Source organism: Acipenser ruthenus, chromosome 9, assembly GCF_902713425.1.
Source record: "Acipenser ruthenus chromosome 9, fAciRut3.2 maternal haplotype, whole genome shotgun sequence".
NCBI classification, from domain to species: Eukaryota; Metazoa; Chordata; class Actinopteri; order Acipenseriformes; family Acipenseridae; genus Acipenser; species Acipenser ruthenus.
In genome coordinates, this window is record NC_081197.1 from 48,813,174 (window position 1) to 48,836,233 (window position 23,060).

Sequence of the window (23,060 nt, forward strand, 5' to 3'; positions counted from 1 at the left end):
CAATGTCACCTTTCATGAAACATTACTTTTAAACTAGACTACATACTAGAATCATTTTTTCAGTTGTAGCAATTGCAATGGTTACCTAGTCCTCCATGCTTGCTTAGAAACAAAAAAAACAGCCTCACCCCTATTGAACTAGTGTATCATTTCATAAAGAAAGTTCTCTGCTCACCTCACTATACAGTAGTTATCCATGCATTAACTTAATGAGAAAGCAAAGAAAAAAGAGAAAAATTGAACTATAAAGTGCACTGATTACATGTTTTTTTGTTTTGTTTTATTGTTAATTGTTGAGGCGAAGCTGGAGATAACCTTGCTTCATATTACCAACCCCATACCATTTTCAGAAATTAGGTTTTGTTAAGTGATGTCAAGTTTTTCCAGGGCACCCCTCAATAAGAACAGTCTCAGATACAAACAGGATCAGCCAATTAAGTGCATACTGTCACAATCAATTTGAAGTTGACTTGCAATAGAGAGAAACAGCTTAAATATCTTATTGTCATTGAAATGAATTAGTGACATGAGGGACAGCCAATTTACTTTACACAAAACTGTCAGAGAAAACTGTACGTTATATTTCTGGTATATGTTTGTGTGTTTTACAGTCTTATCAGACAAGCTGGTCTTTTTAAGAACAAGGCCGAAGGTTATAAAGTTGCGTTATTTTTCTTTCTTCTTACTGACTTAAAACCATTTGACTGTAATGCTCTTTGGTGTTTGTGTGTACCTGTTAAATGATCTGCAGAAATATATTTATTGTTAAATCTACTGTGTGAATTGTAACTTGTTGTGGCAAAGTGGTAATGACGTGCAGGTGAGTGCAGTGCAGAAGAATCACACAGACAAACGTTGGTACAGGTGCAAGGGTGTTTATTTAAATTAATAAATGTCCAGAGCCTCAAGGCAAAACCTGTAACTAATAATAATGCTGGAAGTGATACAGCGGCGTGTATCACTTCTCGTTATAATCCTACGGGTTTGACCCGCAACCCCAAAGTCCCGTTCCGACACCCACACTAAACACAAACACAAAGACAGTGCGTGATTTAAGTGCTAAAAGGTGCAAAACAAAAGACAGTTCCAGTAGTGAAAAGGTGAGTGGTGAAGTCCGGGTTTGTCGCTGGCCTGCGGCTGCAGCTCCGGATCGTGCTCAGTAATCTTTAGTGAGACAACAACACACAAGACACACAGTGTTAGAACACAGACACAAAACACTCACGGTCGATCTCACAAACGGGCTCCTTCTTGGTCATATAATTTAACCATATGCAAAGGAACAGATCACTCAAGCCATGCCCCCTATTTATACCCTTGCCCATGACCCCGAGGTTAACGAGCGCATCCGCTCCTCCAGTCCTCGGATGCCACGCCGCTTACCGTCTGGGTCACTGAGCTCGGGTGCCATAGCTCCGCCCCCTTCCGAACTGACCGACTTCCATCTACCCTACGGAATAAATTGTCGTGCCATTTCATTAAGGGTACTCTGTTCCTCGTACACCGTGCTCTCACAGGTCGAAAGGGAGATCTAACACTAAGACTCATTCGATCTCTGTCACATATCCCACCGCTCAGAGTGGAGCCGAAGGAACACTCGGCTAAACCTACCTTTCCCATTACTCCCCCCTCCCGGGAAAAATAATCCGCATTTTGGTGGTCTTTCCCTGCACGGTGTACCATATGGTACATGAAGGGCTGCAATGCCAGATACCACCGAGTTATCCGGGCATTGCTGTCCTTCATTGTGCTTAACCACTTGAGTGGGGCGTGGTCAGTGACAAGATCAAATGAGTGTCCCAGCAGGTAATATCTTAAAGAGTGAGTAGCCCATTTAATGGCCAAACACTCTTTTTCGACGACGGAGTAGTTGCGCTCCCGAGGGAGCATTTTTTTACTTATGTACAGAACAGGGTGTTCTACTCCGCCTACCATTTGAGACAGGACTGCACCCAAGCCGACATCCGAAGCATCGGTGTGGAGGATGAATCTCTTAGTGAAGTCTGGCGTGATGAGAGCAGGGGCCTGGCAAAGTCTCTGCTTAACAGTATTAAACGCCCCCTGACATTCTTCTGACCATTTAATTGAATTTGGTGCGCTCTTTTTGGTGAGGTCAACTAAGGGATTAACCACTGTGGCATACTCGGGGATAAAGCGGCGGTAATAACCGGCTAACCCCAGTAGCGACCGCACTTGAGCCTTGGTTTTGGGGATTGCCGCGTCTACCAAGGCCTGGACCTTGGAGACAACGGGTTTCACCCTGCCATTCCCCATTACAAACCCCAAATATTGCGTTTCTTTTTTGGCAAACGCACATTTTCGCAAGTTAGCTGTCAGCCAGGCTGCCCTTAGAGACTGAAGGACGGCTGTGATCCTAGCCAAATGCTCTCGCCAGGTGGAGCTGTAAATGACCACATCATCAATATACGCTGCCGCATATTCACGATGTGGGTGTAAAACCTGGTCCATCAGTCTCTGGAAGGCAGCAGGCGCACCATGTAACCCAAACGGCATGGTTGTAAAATGAAACAGCCCCTCTGGTGTTGAAAATGCGGTTTTCTCTCTAGAACTACGAGTTAACGGGATCTGCCAATATCCCTTCGTCAGATCCAGAGTGGAGATGAACCTCGCCGTCCCCAGTCTATCTAGGAGTTCGTCGACCCGAGGCATGGGATACGCATCAAACTTGGCAATAGCGTTTACCTTGCGGAAATCAACGCAGAAGCGGTTGGTGCCGTCCTTTTTGGCCACTATCACAATTGGACTGCACCACTCGCTCCTGGAAGGCTCAATCACCCCAAGTTCGAGCATGTCCCATACCTCTTTGCGAACGCCACTCCGTCGACTTTCCGGGATCCGGTAAGGTCTCTCTCGCACTGTGACACCTGGGGGAGAGATAATGTCATATTCAGCGAGGTTAGTTCTACCGGGCGTGTTAGAAAAAACATCGCTAAATTCCTCAATTAACCTACGTAGTTCACGTTGCTGATCAGGAAGTAACTGTTCCCCCATCGAAATGTTCTTTGTGCTAGAGGGTTCTAGCTCGGGCCCTAAATCATCCTCTATATTGCCTGGGGCTATAAATAACACCTCTCTTGCCTGCCAGGGCTTTAATAAATTTATATGATAAATTTCTTTTTTGTTACGGCGATCGGGCTGTTTAATTTCGTAATTCACCTTTCCTATAGCCCGAATCACCTCATATGGCCCTTGCCATTTAGCACATAGTTTGGATTCCGCTGAGGGAAGTAGCAGCATTACTTTGTCTCCAGGTCGAAAAGTTCGGATTAATGCATTTTGATTGTAATGCTGCTGTTGTCGATGCTGAGCCGATCTGAGATTGTCTTGGGCCAAACGACCGACCAAATCTAGGCGATCTCTCAGTAGGAGCACATGCTGCACTACATTTTTGGACGAGCCTTTGTGCTCCTCCCACCCCTCTCTCAACAGATCGAGAATGCCGCGAGGCTGTCGGCCGTACAAGAGCTCGAAGGGGGAGAACCCTGTCGAACTCTGCGGCACCTCTCTCACCGCAAAAAGGAGGTAGGGAAGAAGCGATGCCCAATGTTTTTGCTCCTGATTCACAAATCGTCTCAGCATCGCCTTTAGAGTCTGATTAAAACGTTCCACCAAACCGTCCGTCTGTGGATGGTAAACCGACGTTCTGATGGGACGTATTTTTAGTAATTTATATACCTGCTGTAGCGTATTTGACAAGAAATTAGTTCCATGATCAGTCAATATCTCGTTGGGGATCCCTACTCTTGCCATAATCTGCACTAGTTCTTTGGCTATCGCAGCAGCACTAGTGGACCTCAATGGAACTGCCTCTGGGTATCGCGTTGCGTAATCTACCACCACTAATATATGCGTATACCCGGAGTCAGAAGGTAGCAAAGGGCCGACTATGTCCACTGCGATGCGTTCAAAGGGGGTGGAAATAATCGGCAGTGGGACCAAAGGGGCGGGGCGCACTCGACCCGGCGCTACTCTCTGGCAGTCTGGGCATGTGGCTACATATTTCGACACTTCCTTATAAAGACCTGGCCAAAAGAATCGAGCCAATATCCGTTCCCTTGTCTTGTCAACTCCGAGGTGCCCCGCAAAAGGGATATCATGCGCCAGCCTCATGACCTCCAGTCGACAAGACGGGGGGACCAATAATTGTGTTACAGGATGTCCTGTGCCCGCGGCCAGGTTTACCCTATATAGTAATTGCCCCTTGATAATGAAGTGTGGAAATACTAGTGCCCCAGCGCCTTCAACATCCTTACCTTCAATGGACCGGACCTGTCCCCGAATGTGCACCAGTGATGGGTCATTGTCCTGCTCCCACACTAGGTTCACATTCGAGTGCCACATGTCCGGTATATTGAGCGGGGCGGGAGTAACATCTGCCCTTGATGGCCCAGTAACCTCGCCCTCTCGGTCACACTGCGTTCCGACCCCCCTCGACTGACGTTTTTCACCGTTATAACAGGCTCCCACCAGCCCCCAGCCTTGTCTCATTAACGCTCCCTCCCATTTCCGCAGCCTTCTCTCTTTGTTTGTTTTTTTCGGCCGGAACAGGGAAGAGAACATTTCCGCTTGAAAGGGAAAAACATTACCAATCATTTCCCCTTCTACTTTTTCTGCCACATTTGCGTGTATGGCCGGGACTGCCCTTAATTTCAATAAATCTTTATAGTTGGGCCAGTCCCGACCCAGAATAATGGGATGTGGTAACCTTTCCGCTACCCCAACTACCAGGGAACGTTTCATCGGACCGACCGATAAATATGCTTTTACTGTGGGGTATGTTGCCGTGTCTCCATGGATACAGGAGATCGCCACCTGACCTTGTGGCTGCCACACCATACCGCCTAAGAGAGATGCTCTAATTAAGGTCTGACCACACCCTGTGTCCACTAATGCATGGGTTTTCACATTTCCAAAAATCACCTTAACAATACAAGGCCCCTCCCGACCATTTTTCCCTCGCTTACCCGCTTCAGATGCCAGATTACAGACGGCCACGTCACACTCCATCGCAGATGGGCATGACCTAGCCTGATGTCCCGGCTGGCGGCACCTAAAACAGGTAGGGGGAAAGGAGGGCACAGTATTAAATGGTCTGTCCCGCTGCTGGTATGGCAACGGGGCAGGGGCAGCACCTCTACCCCAGCTGGGGGCCAACCTTGGTCTCCATGAAGAGGAGGCAAGGTCGCCCATTGGGGTTGGTGCTCTCGGAGGTCGTTGAACCGGTCCTGGTGGTGGGGTTGGTGGAGCAGAGAGAGGAGGTGGGGCTCGGCCGCTCCGTTGAGATAGCGGGGTGAGTAGCCCGGTCTGGGCGGATACCAGGGAGTCCTCGAAGTCCTCAGCGAGCTTGACTGCCTGTTCCAGGGTGTCGGGGTTGTGGCGCCGTATCCATCCTTGGGTCTCGGCGCCGACCACATGACAAAACTGCTCAATGACGATGGCCTCCCCCATCTGGGCAGTTGTTTTTAGCGCCGGGGTGAGCCAGTGTATCATGTGGTCACAGAGCTTCTGCGCGACCACCCTGGGGCGTACGTTTGGGGACCTCCTGTACTCCCTGAACCTCACTCGGTGCGTTTCCTCCGTAATGTTAAGACGGCGGAGAATAGCCAGCTTTACCAGGTCATATTGAGCGGCGTCGTCATCCCCCATCGCCTGGTAGGCTGCCTGCGCTTCCCCCATCAGGCAGGGTCCCAGCTGGCTTGCCCAGAACTGTCGGGGCCATGACGCGGTGGTAGCCAGCCGCTCAAATGCCACCAGGTATGCCTCTGGATCATCATCCGCCGTCATTTTCTGCGTCCGTGCTTTGGGCGCTCTGAAGCTGCATTCTGCTGATGCTGTGGGAGGTATTGCCAGCCCGACCCTCTCGATCAGCGTAGTGTACCTCTCCTCTCTCCGTCTTTCCTCCACCTCCCGTCTGCTGTCCAGCTGCTCCAGCAGCGCCGACAGTGTTGCGTAGTCCATCCTTACTTCTGACAACCACGTGTGGCAAAGTGGTAATGACGTGCAGGTGAGTGCAGTGCAGAAGAATCACACAGACAAACGTTGGTACAGGTGCAAGGGTGTTTATTTAAATTAATAAATGTCCAGAGCCTCAAGGCAAAACCTGTAACTAATAATAATGCTGGAAGTGATACAGCGGCGTGTATCACTTCTCGTTATAATCCTACGGGTTTGACCCGCAACCCCAAAGTCCCGTTCCGACACCCACACTAAACACAAACACAAAGACAGTGCGTGATTTAAGTGCTAAAAGGTGCAAAACAAAAGACAGTTCCAGTAGTGAAAAGGTGAGTGGTGAAGTCCGGGTTTGTCGCTGGCCTGCGGCTGCAGCTCCGGATCGTGCTCAGTAATCTTTAGTGAGACAACAACACACAAGACACACAGTGTTAGAACACAGACACAAAACACTCACGGTCGATCTCACAAACGGGCTCCTTCTTGGTCATATAATTTAACCATATGCAAAGGAACAGATCACTCAAGCCATGCCCCCTATTTATACCCTTGCCCATGACCCCGAGGTTAACGAGCGCATCCGCTCCTCCAGTCCTCGGATGCCACGCCGCTTACCGTCTGGGTCACTGAGCTCGGGTGCCATAGCTCCGCCCCCTTCCGAACTGACCGACTTCCATCTACCCTACGGAATAAATTGTCGTGCCATTTCATTAAGGGTACTCTGTTCCTCGTACACCGTGCTCTCACAGGTCGAAAGGGAGATCTAACACTAAGACTCATTCGATCTCTGTCACACTTGTATATGAATATTAACTGCAGTGGGGCACAAAAGCCTCTGTCTTACTGCAGCAAGTGAATACAAGCACACATTGTTTTCAATAATACGTAGGAGAAATTGTGATTAAAAAAAGGTTTAAATAGAATATTGCACCATTAGCAAATGTGAAACTGAGTTTCTGTCACTTTTCTGAGAGCAGAACATATTGGGTTCTGTCATTTAAGAGAGAAACATCTCTTTGATTTGCAAACAGGTATGATAATTTTAGACATTTTTTGTATCTGTTTTCCTTGTGTGTACCATATTTTTTGCAAAAGAAAATGAGAACTAAGATGTTTTATATGCATGCCGTAGTGTAATACAGTTTGGCTTTTATTTATATTTAAGTGGAAAAAAAACATCAGACATGACATTGTTTATCTTTTTTAAAAATGAAAATGGCAATTTTCACATGGTAGCTAACAAAATAATTCAAAAAGTGTTCTCTGCCATACAAATCCCTTCAATTTATACTGTAGGTCTCAAATGTGCAGTTTGGAAAGTAGCTGGATTTGTAACTTTAAATCCACACGCTGTTATTTAAAGTAATTGTAGCTGACAATCTTACCCAGTTTGCACTTTCATTAGCTACTGAAGTCTCAGATGTGCATTTTTTAAAGAAACACATGTATTTTCATTTTAAAACGTTATCTGGTAGTACACTAGGTTGAAGAAACCATGCTTTTGGATTGTCTTGAACTTCCTGGGCAATTTCATCAGGAGAAATGACATTTTCTCCACCCCTTTACTGACATATTTCTGTGAATAACCAATCCGCTACTTCCCCTATTGACTGATGTCCTTTCAGACAGTAACCCCAGAAGGAACTATTGGGGTTCAATGACCAAGGAAGTAAAGCAGTAACAGACTTTCCAGAAAGTAAGGCAGGCAAACTGAGATATATTCTTTACCAAGTGTAGGACCAGATGTCTGTTATAAAATGAAAATACATTATTTTTATAATGTTTTCCTTTCAAAAATGCACATTTGAGACCTATGTAGCTAATGAACTTGCCAAATGGGTAAGATTTATGTTAATATTTTGTGACAGCTACAATCACTTCAAGCAACAGCATGTGGATTTAAAGTTGTGAATCCAGTGTTGTTCTAAGTACTGTATCTTCTGAAGGTGCACCTGCCTAGACTGGGAATTGGTGGGTATTTTTCCATTAAAAAAAAAAAAAGATAAATCATCAGAAATACAACCAAGCAGTTTTCAAATACTTTTGAAATATTACCAGTGTAATTTACTCAAACGTGTCTCTTCTATTTTTTCCTCCATTTCCTCCACCAGGAGGTTTGACAAATCTGTGGAGAAGTGGCGTCGATTCCACAGCGATTTAAAAAGCCTTGTCCAGTGGCTGACTGAAGCTGAATGTGTTCTGGCTAAGATGAGGACTGACTCTGGGTGCCTTGACCAAACCAAAGCCAAAGAACAATTTAAGGTAATTAATACCAGGGTGTCCTGTCTTTTCCTACTTAAAATGCTGTTGTGCAAACTTCCATCCGCTTGAGATATGGTACCAAGGAGTTCTTTTGAAAGCTTGGAAATTGATGTTGAATAAAAATACTGGAGAACATTCATTTAAGTTGAAGTACAAACAGAAAACAAGTTTTGAAAATAATAGTTATGAAGGGTTCTTTTCGTAAGAGTGTTTGGTGAAATATTTATATATATATATATATATATATATATATATATATATATATATATATATATATATATATATATATATAGCCCTCAAATGCCTGCAGGGTATAATGATAGAAAAATTCTAGGCAATCACCTTTTACAAATTGGGCATTTCTGATATTACTTTGTGAATTGGTTGTGAATAGATTCTGAATGCTTTTTAGTTATGTCTTTTAATTTCCAAGATGCACCAAGGATATGTTTTATTTATGCAGCCCAGTAATACCCTGGGAATGTACTTGTGGGTTGAAATTGTTCTTGTTGTCTAACAGTTGATTCTGAAATACACTCTTTCTGTGACTCTTGTTTGCAGTGCTGTTTGAAATAAACCTAAAACTAAAAACCGTATTCCCTGGTATCTAATATATCCAATAGACAGTATGAAATACATATTTGAGATGAAATGCATGAAGAAAGTACTGTACTCTATATGTAGATTACTGTCCCTTTTGAAGCTTTTACAATTTCGTGTTACCAACGTAACATGGTAATGCGTGGTAAAAGCACAAGAACACAATACATTTTCAGACTTCAAGAGAATGGATTGTAGCAAAAAATACTTAGCATTGTTTGAAAGGCTGTTGAGGTAATTATCACTGTAGCCAGAACCTTCTGAAGTCCATATAAAGGTTCACAACAGACGTCATTGCTGAACATTTCGAATCACATTGTCTGTTTATTAAAAAGACTGGGTTTTGAAGCAGTTTTATTCATTGCAACACTAGTTCTAATGGGTCCTGTTGGCAATGAAATGGACACATGGTTCCCAGTGGGCTCTGGCATATTCTGGTGCACAATTGGCATCTTTAAGTGCTGCACAGAACTTTGAGGCCAGTTGTTTTGAAGGTTTAACACTCGGTTACAATGCTGACAGAGGAAGATGATAAAAACCTCCATTAGACAGTGCTGTTAAGAGATCCATCAAATGATTATGCTGCCTTTTATTAAGCTGGTAGCACTGGTGCTGTTTCAGTTCAACACAATTAGTTGATCAGAAAGTCCTTTCTCAAACAAGATTTTGACCTTGTGGTCTTTCCAACAAATTGTATTTCATACATATACTGTACTAAGCACACCCTGGATATTGCTTGTCTGTTTTGCAGAGCCAGATGTTTATCTCCATAGGAACTGCCAAGCATCAGCTAATTTAGACAGCTGGCTGACTGATATTGAAATGTTTTTTTGACCTGGAAATGATTCAGTTATAAGTTTGCTGCTGCCGGTTATACTGAGCACTACCTATTAGAATGGACCTGAAAAAAATATTCATTATACATTGTAATTGTGTTAATTATTTTCCATTTCTGCTTAATATTCAGAACTTTTTGCTTGCCGTTTGATTCTGTGATGTTATTTCACCTTAGTTATGAGAGGGAAACCAACACATTTTTTGTAATTATTTCCTTACATTGTCCTGAATGTTTTATTGTATGTATGGATTTCCTCCTTTTCACTTTTCACTCTGAGAAGACCAAATATAAATTCCATGCTTTCAAGCATGTATACAGCTTGTGTCTCTACAGATCTAATACTGTTACAGTGTCCTGATTTAGCTTTGAAATGAAACAGTTGTACCATTCAATGAAATGTTTAAAACATATTTCAGTTAAAATGGATCCCTATTAAAACATCTTACGTTAACAATACAATGGCAGCTAAATCTATTTATATTTAATGTGCCATGGTATACGTTGCCACATATATTACTTTAACCTAGCACACAAGAATTAAATGAGAGCACATTCTGGACTACAGTTATCCTTTTATACTTTGTATTTGGGTATTGCCACAGTTGCAGAGGGGGAAGAAAATCCAATTGCACACACTTGGTGGGCATTTCTAAAACCAGTTCAGAAAGTTAGCTTTTTCAGTGATTATAAAGGAGCATTAGTTTGTAATCCTGGTAAATAATAAACCTAAGCAAACACAAAGGTGAATGACATAGAAACACGTCCAATTACATTAAACAGGTAAATAATTAAATATTGAGAATGGTATAAAGGATCCATTTAAGTGCGTAATATAAAGCAAGTGCATAATACTGTGGACACAGTACATTGCCATACAGTTTAAGAGAGTCACATTCAATTCTAGTTACTTCCCACAGACTGCCACCAGAGCCACGTTAACCAGATGACCAGGCAACTAATTACATTCACACTGTTTCTAATTACCTAGGAAAGAAACAGAAGCTCCCTGTGGCCTCTTGGAAATGCTAAGGCAGGAAGTGTGTAAACTACTTTATAAACTGGGTACTACGGAGCATGATTTGCAGATGTTCATACATTTTCTAATTAGTTTCTAAGGTCCAACAGAAGTCATGTTTGGTTAGTCTCTTGTACTTTACTGGTAACAAGACCACTGTGTCTCTTTAGCCAATTATCCATAATGTAGTTCTAAGGACAAAGAGGGATTGCAGCAACATTAGATGCTCTTATTATGAGCTGTTAACTCAAAATAAAGTCAGGAGAGCAGGCAATGTTTATCAGTCTGGTGGTTCTGTCATTCATAGCCCTGTCCTAGGAGTGTTTGGGGGTTAAGGGGCATTACAGAAAAGAGCTGATAGCCCTCTGCTCAACCAGCCTATTATTTCTGTGCATTGGCTTGTGTACTCCATTAATAGCAGGCATTTTACGCTTCCTAAAATGAGATCTCATTCTGGCACATTATTATAGGAAAAAAAATTCTTGGAATTATTACTATTACTATTCCTTTAAAACCTTAAAAAGTTTGCCGTACTCATTTTTTGGCATCATAAGTTTTATTTTGTTGTTGTCGTTGTACTGTATGACTGCCACTTTTACTGGTGCTTGCTTCATTAGAGTCATGCCGCGGCTGTCAACAGGGAATCACTGTGAATGTGCTGCTGTAGCTCAGAGGGTTATCCTGTATAAATATTTACAATAAATACTAAATAAGTCATTTTGTTCTTTTATAGCCCTGCTGGCTTGTTTTTAGCTGTGCTATAAGGCACACAGTTAACACATACATTAAAGTCAGGCCTGTCCGGATCTTGGAACCATTTCTCTGTGCAGATGCCTCTTTAGGGGATATTCTTGTCGGCAGTCAATGGCCAGTGAAATGAACAAGAATAGACTTCACTAATTACACTAATGGGACATTGATGGATAATAATGTCAGTGCTTGAAGGAAGAAACATTCTCAATAGCAAAGGTGAAGCACACCTACAGTACAGATACTACCAAATAACTAAATCAGACAGGTTTATTTATTTAAAAAATGGCAGCCATAGAGCTTGAGAGAGTTTAGCGAATGCTGTATAAATCATAAAGACAGTCATAAGGCTCCAAAGGTTGCCTTGCACTCCGGTGTCATGCTGAGCATTTTTTCATGAGGGAATGGACCTCTAGCGTGTCCAGAATGTCACTGTGTACGTGTGTTTTTAGTATTGCTCCACAAAGCAGTACCCCCAGTTAGCTGCATGTGTGGTGAGCTGATTTTAGCATTACCACAGAGAATTTACAAAAAAAAATCAGGTGTTCTTTTTTGGGACCTTTTCAATAACCGCTCTACTGTATACAAGCTTCTAATGCGTTCCAACTACTAACCCGACTCTCATGAGATTGCAACTGTGCGATTTATAAAATATCCCACCCCTGTTATGACAGTCAGCACTGATTGATCTATTATCATTTATGTTCAAACATATATTTTTATGAACGCAAACACACTAAACAAAATATTTTAACCTGAAATATACAACAAAATACATGGCTCTGGCTTTCAGTTCTTCAGAAGGATGTTTAGCTGACATAGCAACCATCAGAAAAATATGTTTATCCACATTACATTTGATTTGGACCCTAACTGCTTACATATGGTCTTTGTGCTGTCATTATTAGAAGTACAGTAGTCTCCATATGTAGGAACACCTCCTAAGAGAACAGTTCGCCTAAGGGAACATCCTTGTGGTGAAACTGATTTTTCCCATTGTAAATGCTCTGCTTAAAGGAACGATAGCGATTCGTTCACAATGGATACAGTAATGTTTTGTAAAAAAGCGACTTGTCATGGCGAGAATGTCTTGAGGCACACTGATTGGTTTAAATCTTTCCAGAACCGCCGTCATATCATTGAATTGTTTTGTATTCTGATTTCCACGAGTGCACCTCATCGCTACAAAATGGCATGTAAATAAACGACAAAATGCACCGCTGTTTCTCTTGCTACACAAAGTTGGAAATTGTTCGAGCTCTTGAAAAAAACCTGAATCAGACACAAGTCGCCAATCAATTTGGTGTTTCCCATTCTGGTGAGTTGTTTCACATTCTGTTAAATAATGTGCATGTCTTGGATATTGTTGCTGCATTTTGTAACGTGTGTAGGGCTGCTGTGTTAATTTAGTTTGAATTAGGACAGAGGAGAGGGAGACGGCACAAGCACAGAGTAGAGAGTTAGTGACAGAGAAAAGAGCAGTTTTAGTGGAGTGTGCCGGGCGAAAACCAGATTGGAGGGGGTCGAGCAGAGAATGTGTTGACAGGGAAGCAGAGAGCTGGCGATGTACTGCTCGCTCGAGGGTTTTAGAGAGGAACAGGAGGGAGACAGAACGGTAGTTCTGGAGGGAGGGTTTTGTTAAGATGGGGGTGATGAAGGCTTTTATTAAGAGGGCATCCACCTCAGGAATAATGCCCACTCTGCTCAAAAACTAACTGACTGAGGCAATGCAAGTGGTTTCTTACAGTATGTATGCTGGTTTGTGTTTTGCAGTTTTCTTTTATTTTTGTATTATTTATACAAATAACAAATGGGGCAGCAGTGTGGAGTAGTGGTTAGGGCTCTGGACTCTTGACCGGAGAGTCGTGGGTTCAATCCCTGGTGGGGACACTGCTGCTGTACCCTTGACCAAGGTACTTTACCTAGATTGCTCCAGTAAAAACCCAACTGTATAAATGGGTAATTGTATGTAAAAATAATGTGATATCTTGTAACCATTGTAAGTCGCCCTGGATAAGGGCGTCTGCTAAGAAATAAATAATAATAATAATAATAATATTTTCTAATTTACTAGTATCTACAGTAGTTTGCTAAATACTGTATATAGTACATCTTGAGAGAAAAAAAACAAACAAACAAACAAAAATACATTCAAGTTTAAGCGTATGCTTGGGGTAAGCAGTCAGCAGAACTAAAGGGCATCAGATCTGACTCCTGGAAATGACAATCTGCCTTAAATGTTTGACCTGATATCCTGTACATGCATTTAAGCAGCATAATGGAGAACTTACTTCCATACTTACTGAACCACCTAAAAGGCTTATTCATGACCACATTCTGTTTGAATGGTTGGCAGGTTTTTTTTTTGTACCTCAGGCAATGGGTAGCTTAGGTGCCAAATGTAAATTGACTGCTAATTATCTTGCTTTTAAATTTTCACCGTCTCACAAAGCCTCTTTTAATTAAACCCTAATGACTCCCAATGTGGGCTCCTCTTGGTCCCTTAGCTGCCCTCCTCTCGTAGAGACTAGAATATTGCAACCTTTCATGGAAAGGCAATTTATATAATGCTTGTCAGAAGAATGTGAGATCAAAAAATGTAAGTGCCTCAACTGTAGCCGTTCATGATTTCAGTTTGCTATGCCTCCTTTCTGTATAAACCTATCCTGCTTTGTCTCCCATCAGATCAGGGATGGAGAACACCTTCAGTCATGCTTTATCCAACCCTGTGGCTACAGTATTTTGCAGTCTTGACTAAGGCTATCACAAGTGATGCATCATTCGCAATTTTTTTCATCATTCAGCTCTTGATCTCTCTGGTGACTGCCAACTGAGGTGTCCATTAGTGCCAAGGACTGTAGTATCTTAAATATTTCTGTTTTCCAGGTACTAAGACCACCATAAAGCCACACAAGCCACTAGATCAAATTAATTTTATGTAATGTTAAACCAAATCAAACAGCAGCCCAGGAACACATTTATCACACCATGTTTGCCAATCCACTGTACCATGCACAGTTGACACAGCTTTGCATAGAATTTGAACATTTTTCATCTGCGAGTTCACATGCTTGAAAGTCATTATGGAGTACAGTTTTTTTTTGTTTTTTTTTTAGGGCTGTCAATGGATTAAAATTATCGATCGTTAATTTATGGACATTAGTTGATTAATTGGTAGATTAATCTGTGCTCATTTTTAATAAAGGTAACGATAGTATAGCGGCTGTCCTGCATAGTCATGCTAAAAAAATCAATAGATGCAAAAAAAAAAAAAAAAAAAAGTAAGCCCAATGGGAATTTGGTCTTTTTAATAGCATTTTTATTATTATTTTTATTTTAGTAAATGTAACACATTTTCTTAGAACAACCGTACTTTCGGGCCACTGTCAGTCACATACCTGAAAACACAAGGCAGCTGAGCTGCGTTTCCAACATCGGTTGTTTAATCTACCATTATAGCTACGTACTTGACTTCCTTCCTGTACTTCTGCATCTAGCAGAACCTGAGGGACCTGAGGTAAGCCGTTTGGATTCTTGCTACAGGTACCCGAGAATACTGTGGCTATTGACAAGTGATTGCTTAACATGCTGTCATAGTGAGAAATCATTATTCCAGTACCTTTCTTTCAGGTGCATTGCTCAAGAGTTCAAGACAGACTAAGGCACACCAACATTTAAAACCAGAACTGTACACAAAATATGTTAAAAACAGGGTTATGCTTACCTGACAGTGTTGTGAGTAACACCAGGAGACCATTGGAGACCTAAGCATTAGAATATGCATCATTTCTCTCTTTCTTTTCCCTCCTTAACATGAAGTTTACTGGTTATGAATGTATAGGTTTCTGGTCGGTTTCCAGACCTATCTGCATTTCAGGGTCTCCCCTTGGTGCCATGTACAGTATGGGGAAGCAGAGAGCTGTGGCTTATAAGTTAGGAGTAATGAGCTTCAAATGTCATTTATACTTACTTTCTTTACATTTCCCTCACTATTTGATGGTTTTAGCAACCACTGAGTGGTTCTGGGTTATGTTGCTACATAGAGTTATCATTTTTGCTCTAAATCTGCCTTTGCTTCCCTTGAATAATCCTAAATGCTGGGACCAAACAGCCTTCAAATCATGTGACAATGGTACCTTTCAACTCTGCCAGTCCAAACGACTCTACTTTTATATACATAGATAGTAGACGGGGCTGATTTAGAGCTAGCAAATATAATTGTAGCAACATAACTAAGGCCCTGTGAAAATCGCACACATTTACATTTACGGCAGTGTCACGGGTAAAGTATCGTATTTCGCGGAATGTGCACGGAACTACTTGTTTTTTTTAAAACATCAAATATAGAGAAATGCACTGACATCATCAAAATCAACGTCAAAGTTATTCAAGCACTTTACAACTTGTGAAACAGTGTTGTAATTAACAGCCTGTAGGTAAAGTATATCTGCAAGGACACCTTTCAGTTCTAGTATATCAGATGCATGTTCACCATTTAGGTCTTGCAAAACAAATACAATGTGTAACCCATATTGATCTTGGGCATTAGTTGACTGTTTTACCAATTCCATAATCTCCTGCTTGAGATACTCGGCAACTTTAAGTCTGAAGAATTTACATAACTTTTGGTTGTCCAATTTTTCAAGAGGGATATTAATGCAAACAAACACCCCTGTCAGGTCAAAATTGAATGGGTTCATCCTTCATGGTTTTCAGTGGACTTTTGGAACATGGAAGTCACCGTTTTGTGTTTCTTTGCAAGTAAAGCAGTCACAGTACTACTCTAGATTTCTGCCTTTCTCTTTTGGTGAATACTTGAATCTAAATGCCTGTCAACAGCCGATTCTCGGTAGTGCTCTACAGTAACGTTGCAGGACATACAGAAGAGCTTACCTCCATCGCTGTTGGATACTGCTTTACATGATCTGTTGCAGACACATTTTTAGCCTTTTTAAAGACATCCATTTTCTTGTTACAGTGTGTAATATTTTAACTTCCCACCTAGATTTCATATAGTCACATGACATAATCACTGCACAGAACTATGTGCATGGCGAATAGTACACGCAGGCACACAGCAGAGCTGTACAGTTTCATTAATGTGATTTTTTTTTGTATGAAATACAAATAATTAAGAAATAAATAATTAATTTTTATTTCTTAAGAATATTGTAAAAATCACGGTATTGGGCTAATTTCACGATTTCCACGCAGCCTGTGAAATCGTGATTTACACAGGGCCTTAAACATAACCCATAAAATAGGGAAATGTAAAACAGAAATTCAAAAGTAATTGGAAGCTGCTTACTCTTTAATAAGACTTCATGATTCATCAGTCAGACTTGTAAGCACATGGAGCTTCCCTTTTTTATCTTTTTTTCCTGACGCAGAAATATACAAGTCTAAAGAAAAGGACAAACTTTTCACTGGGGCAAAGAGGCCTATACAAACACTGTAATTAGATATGGTGACCTTACTGGCTCCCTGTCTTTCTTAGACTGCTTTTAACTGTCTCCCAGAATCCATATATGCAGGGTATTGTATTTGAATAAGGCATTAAGTTGCTGGCAGTCAGGATTGACTTATTGAACATATCACAGGTGTAGAACAGCACCAGAGCGGCTTAGTGAAGTTCTCATCAATATGTGTGCTGAGGTCAAACTGTAAAACTTTTATTACTAAACTAATGGAGAATCTAGAGACATGATAGATGGGGTGAATTTTTAAACCCAGGTGGTCTAAATGTCATGCGGAATTAGACACAGAAAAATGAAGAGCTCAAAAAATCTGACTTTTTTCACCTGATTTGTTTTTTATTTATAATCACCAAAAAAAAAAGTTTTATGTTTGTTGGAAAACTTGATAACTTTTCCATTTTGCCCTTTGCCGATTTGCTTGTTTGACTAAACTAATAAGATTAGATGAATGCAATTAAAGTGAAAATATGAAATCAGTAAAAAAAATGACTGCCAGATTTCAAAATGTCATTTTTACAGTCCCCAAAAAAATATAGTAATCATGCAGTGCTCTAATTAAGGAAGCCTCAGACAAAATCAGCATTCATAAGTGCATGAAAGCAGAAAGCTTGGAATTATACATGTTGTTGATGACAGCAGTTGAGTTTTATATACTATACAACACCATTCACACTCATTCAGTAACAGAAGAGACAGCGTTCATTATTACCTTTAGAGAGTATTCATGGCATATTAACATAATGACTTGTGAGATACAACATTCCTCTTTCATCACCAGATTAGCTTGTTTTGCTTGTTCACTAACATGACATGTTTCTGTAATGCAAACCACTGGCTTTCTTTAGATCAAATTGCTTAATGAAAATGAAAACATCACTGCATAATATTAACTGCAGCTGAAGATGTAGTAAACACATGAAGGAGCTACTTAATTTATGTGCTGCTTCCTGATAACACTAACAGCATTTTGTGAACTGACACTACACGATGCAGCCTGATTTATTGTATTGATCTAAAAATGCATTCACACAGGGTGTAATGACCTCTAATACTCAGGAAAACATTCATTGATGTTCCAGCAAAAAAGCAACTGTGCTGCCAAAAGATGTCTTAGCAAGGCCCTGTGTAATAGACGTAGTTAAAAATTCCTAGATAATAGACTTGTAATGAATGACTAAACTGAATCATACATTGGAAAATGGATCAGAGATTTTCTTTAACCTGATTCGTCAATATGAGGTTCCTACTAAAATACATAAACACAGTATTAATTTATGTATTTTACCTTTTTTCTGCTTGAAAGAAAATCTCCGTTCTACTACACACCCTCTGAATATTGTCTGTCAATGTAGACTGCTTCCTTGCTGTTCTATATGTTCAATCTATCTAAATTCAATATAGCAAATCAAATAAAAAAAAACAAAAAAACATTGAGAATAGTGCTTGCTGTCAGTGGCAATACAGTAACTACAATAGAAATAGCAACTAGTCTCTGGTGTGAATGACAATTTGAAGAAATTAAACAACTGGATGCAGACTGATTACTTCATGCAAATTTATTTCAGCATATCATAATAACAAAGGCATGGTGCTTTCTTCTCTAACAAAGCCACAAGAACAAGTTACTGAACAAACAGCACAATCAGCATTAACACATGTAGGTTACTAGATATTTTTAACTACAAAATATTTTTTCATTTTTTATTTACTTTTAATACAAAGTTACCAGTACTTTTATTATTTTACATATTTAAGGTACATAAAAACAGTTCCCAAAACATATTCACTTTTGTGTACGAGGTACCTGAACTGAAGAACAGTTCCATGTAAGCAGTAGATTTTGTACATTTTTTTTGTATTGTGTAATTATTTTGGTTATTGGAAATACCCACAGTGTGACTTCTTCCACCGCTGGAATACTGAAGCCTGAAGTAATTATTGTAAATTTTGGTAATTTAAAATAAAGCCAAGGTCACAATACAAATCAAACCATCACGATACAAGTTAAACCATATTGTAAAAGATGTGTAAGGGTCCACTTTAATAAGGACAACTGATGTGTGTTTGTATGTGCAGTTCATTGAGACCTCTTGTTATTGGAATGCGTACTTGATATCTGTTAATTTGCATGTGTACTGATGTGGATCAGTTTACACCACCATTTATTTTCATCACCTGTCATTATTCTCAAGATACCATGCCTTTCCTCTGATCAGAGATTGATCTCAAAGGATTCTACTTGTTTTGCCTTACACTGTAATATTTCTCTGTGGCAACAAGCCCCTAATATCTTAAAGAAGCAGAGATGCAACTGAGAATAAATCTTAGCATAACCACCAGACTGAAAATAATTAATTACGGGTTACGAAGCCTCACGACTTCTGGCAGGTAGTCAGATCAGGCCACTTGACTGTGAGAGGACAAACTGGGCAGCGGCCTCTGCATGCCTTTCAAGTGTCTGCCATTCACAGCTGACAGGATCCCCACTTTGACAGTCAAAGTAACAATCCTACCTAGTATAGTGGATCTGCAGTCATCTGGTGACCATTGTTCAATCTGCTGTAAGTCTTGATGAGCCTTGTTTGTTGCATTGTTGTTATTAATAAGTAAAGCTCTACTGAGCTATGTATTTATGTTCAAAACATCATATCACATAACCTGGTGAAACAAACAAAATATCAGGCAGTTATACTTCAACATGCTTTTTTTGAACCTCAGAATAACAGGATTCAGTGAAATCCTTGAACATCCAGCCAATGTTTGAGATATCTCAATAGACTGAACATTTGTCGAAACTGCCATTGAATTGTTTTCTTTGCAAAATAAAAATAATAAAAAATAAACTACTGTCCCCCCTCTGTTAATCTTCCCTGCTGCAGTCAGCTGGGTAGCAAAAGGTGAGTGATTGATGACTCAGAATTCACGAAGTGCTGTATAGTAGTCATGTGACTCAGAATTCACACAATGCTGTATAGTAGTCATGTTTCCTGGTGGAGGAAAATGGAAGCTGGAAAAATATCTTCAATAGATTTATACTAAGTAAAAACAATACAGTCGTGCGGGTCCCTGAGTGGCTCACCCGGTAAAAGCATGGCCGCGTGGTGTGCAGTGTGAGTCATACAGCCAGGGGAGCGCAGGTTTGCGTCCTGTCTGTGTGAAGTCATCCGTCTTTGCTGGGGATTCCGAAGGGAGAATCACATTAATAATAATAATAATAATAATAATAATAATAATAATAATAATAATAATAATAATAATAATACATTTGATTTATGAGTGCTTTTCAAGAATCTCAAAGTGCTGTACAAGGATACACACAAAAACACATGACAATACATAAAAACCACAAAGAACATCAACCAAGCAACTACGAAATTATACATTAAAAGCCATAATAAAAAAAAAATAAGTCTTTAAATGAGATTTAAAAATGCCTACTGTCACAGAGTCTCTGATCTTTTTGGGCAAAGAATTTCACAGTCGTGGTGCTGCACAACAAAAGGCTCTATCACCCACAGTGTGTAGCCTGGCTTCAGGTAAGATGAGAAGTCCTGCATCAGTAGGTCTTAAATTGCATGTCAGAGTAAGTACAGTAAGTCCTTAAGGTAACCTAGAGCTAGCCCCTTCAATGCCTTATATGTAAGTAGCGGGACCTAAAAATCAACTCTATTTCACAGGGAGACAATGCAGTTTATACAGGACTGGAGTTATGTACTGTTGCATTCTGGAAATACTGGAGCCTATTTAGTACCTTAACAGATACCCCAGTAAATAAAGCATTACAGTAGTCTAATCTTGATTAAATAAAATAACACCAAGATTTCTAACTTTAGGTATGGAACTAATTTCAGTGCCATCAATAACCAAACTGAAATCACCAACTTTGTGCAGCTGTTCTTGAGAGCTAATAAGCAAACCTGAGTCTTATCACCATTTAACTTGACTAAATTCTGTTGCATCCATATCTTGATATCCAACAGTCAACTATAAAGTGCAGTAACAGCAACATCAGTGTCTGGTTTAGTTTGTAAATAGATCAGAATAACAATGACACCCAAGTGCATGTTGGCGAATAATCTGGCCAAGAGGCAGCATATATAGACTAAATAATAATGGACCCAGTACAGAGCCCTGGGGAACACCTTGCGTAACAATGACAACATCAGATTTATAACAGCCAAGGTTTACAAATTGTATCCTGTTAGCCAAATAGGAGCCAAACCAATGACGGGGAATACCAGTGATCCCTAAATATTTTTCCATACAATCCAGTAAGATCTCATGTTTGACAGTATCAAAAGCTGCACTTGAGTCCAAGAGAAGAAGGATGTTAACTGACCCTCAACAAATCATTAACTAATTTAACAAGGGCTGTTTCAGTACTGTGTTTGTGTCTAAATCCTGACTGAAAAGGTTCAAACAGCTCATTAGATGAAAGATGACACTGTAATTGGGCTGCAACCACCCGTTCCAAGATTTTTGCCAAAAAAGGCAAATTAGAAATAGGACGATAGTTATTAAACACTTCCGGGTCCAGACTCATTAATGAAGTTAGTAACAAATGGACAAATAGCCGAGAAACTTGATTTGATTAAGAACATAGGAGAAGCCAGTAGCTCGCACACATCTCTCGAGTTCCTGGGTGTAGAAGAGAAAGCTGGCTGTGTGGGGAATTGTTGTGGAGAGGTGAAAAAGTAAGTGGGCATTCTAAATTGGAGAGAAAATCAGTGGTAAAATTAGAGGGCACTAAAAAAAACAAAATACAATAAAAAATAACAGTACAACAATGCATACACCAGCATTGGCAATGCAGCCTTTCAGTTGCTTCTGCAGTGTTTGGAACATGATCGTTTAATTAAAAGCTCAGTAACATCTGCTCAATGTGCTTTTCTTAAGTATTATAAACAGCCATACTCCCTCACCTCCTGTGAGATTTTAAATACAATTATAGTTTTAATTTAAAGAAAGCATATTACAAGTACAGATCTCGGAGATCTCTTTATACAGAAAGAAACATATATATATATATATATATATAGTACACTGTATGACCAGTACACGGCATAGACACCACAACATTCTGGAAGGTGTATCCATGGCTGTGAATTAATTTAGTCATTAATATTTCAGACTTGACAAACCTCTCTAATCGTATTTTCCCTCTGTCCATCACTACTATTTTCAGCCACAGCTATCTCTCTTGGGGACCACTCTCCCTTTGTTTTGCCATTGTGGATACGCTCTGATCGCAAGTGAGTCATTTCTATGCAAATGCCTGTTTAAAGAAACAATTGTTTTGCATTACCATTACTATTAAGTAATAACTGCTGTTTTTGTAATGATTCTGCGTAATTCTTTTGGTTTATGGTTCTGAGTTAGAGCAAGGCAGTGGTGTTTTAATCAGTACCTGCCTGAGTGTCCAGAGAGTAACAGTTTCCACTTTGTTTTGTGATTGTAAAATGTACATTATAAATTCTCAAGAATTAAAAATGTAAAGACATCTCAAATTTGTTTCGTGGTTCTGTCTTCAATCTGCTCCATAGATCTGAGGTTTAATAAAATTAAGAGTTATGATATAAATCAGTTTTGCAAGTATTGTTTTATTATACTTGGCCTTAAAGTACTGTAATAACTTTGTACTGCATTTTTATTTAGTATGACATTGCCATTGACAGAGATTGTTATTCACCTCTCATGAGCAACAAGGATCTGATACAAAAGAAAACAGCATAATTAAAGACAATGAAGATATTTATTGTATTTCTAAATGGTGAGTTCAGACTGATAGTAATTCAAATGTGTATTCAATGTTGGGTATTTTATGACGTAGAGGAAAGGAAATTCAAAAGCAACAACAATACAGTACCTTGGACAGCAACTGGGCTGACACAAAAGCTTGTATGTATGCAGGCTTCATTTATCCAGTCCTCCTGCAAGATTTATCTTTGCTGGGAAATGTTGATGCCTTCATTTTAGACCAATATCATTGCAAATGCTTACTACATTTTCAACGTCGGCACCCCATCAGGCATCCTTATATACAGATATGTGATGAAATATAGTGATGGAGGGGTGTCTACAAACATATGCCAGTAACCCTTTAAGTTTTTTTAAACCTTCATAAAGCATATCGTACCAGCATAGG

General features: G+C 40.2%; 1 protein-coding gene across 13 annotated transcripts in view; it reads left to right on the forward strand.

Annotated features, from left to right (window-relative positions):
* LOC117405667 (dystrophin-like) overlaps nucleotides 1-23,060 on the forward strand; it is a 689,570-nt gene that overhangs the window by 339,932 nt on the left and 326,578 nt on the right. For all 13 annotated transcript variants that reach the window (XM_034008883.3, XM_059030144.1, XM_059030147.1 and 10 more), the window contains one exon: nucleotides 8,085-8,235. In XM_034008883.3, the coding sequence (XP_033864774.3) occupies nucleotides 8,085-8,235 (151 nt within the window). The remainder of the gene's footprint in view (nucleotides 1-8,084; nucleotides 8,236-23,060) is intronic.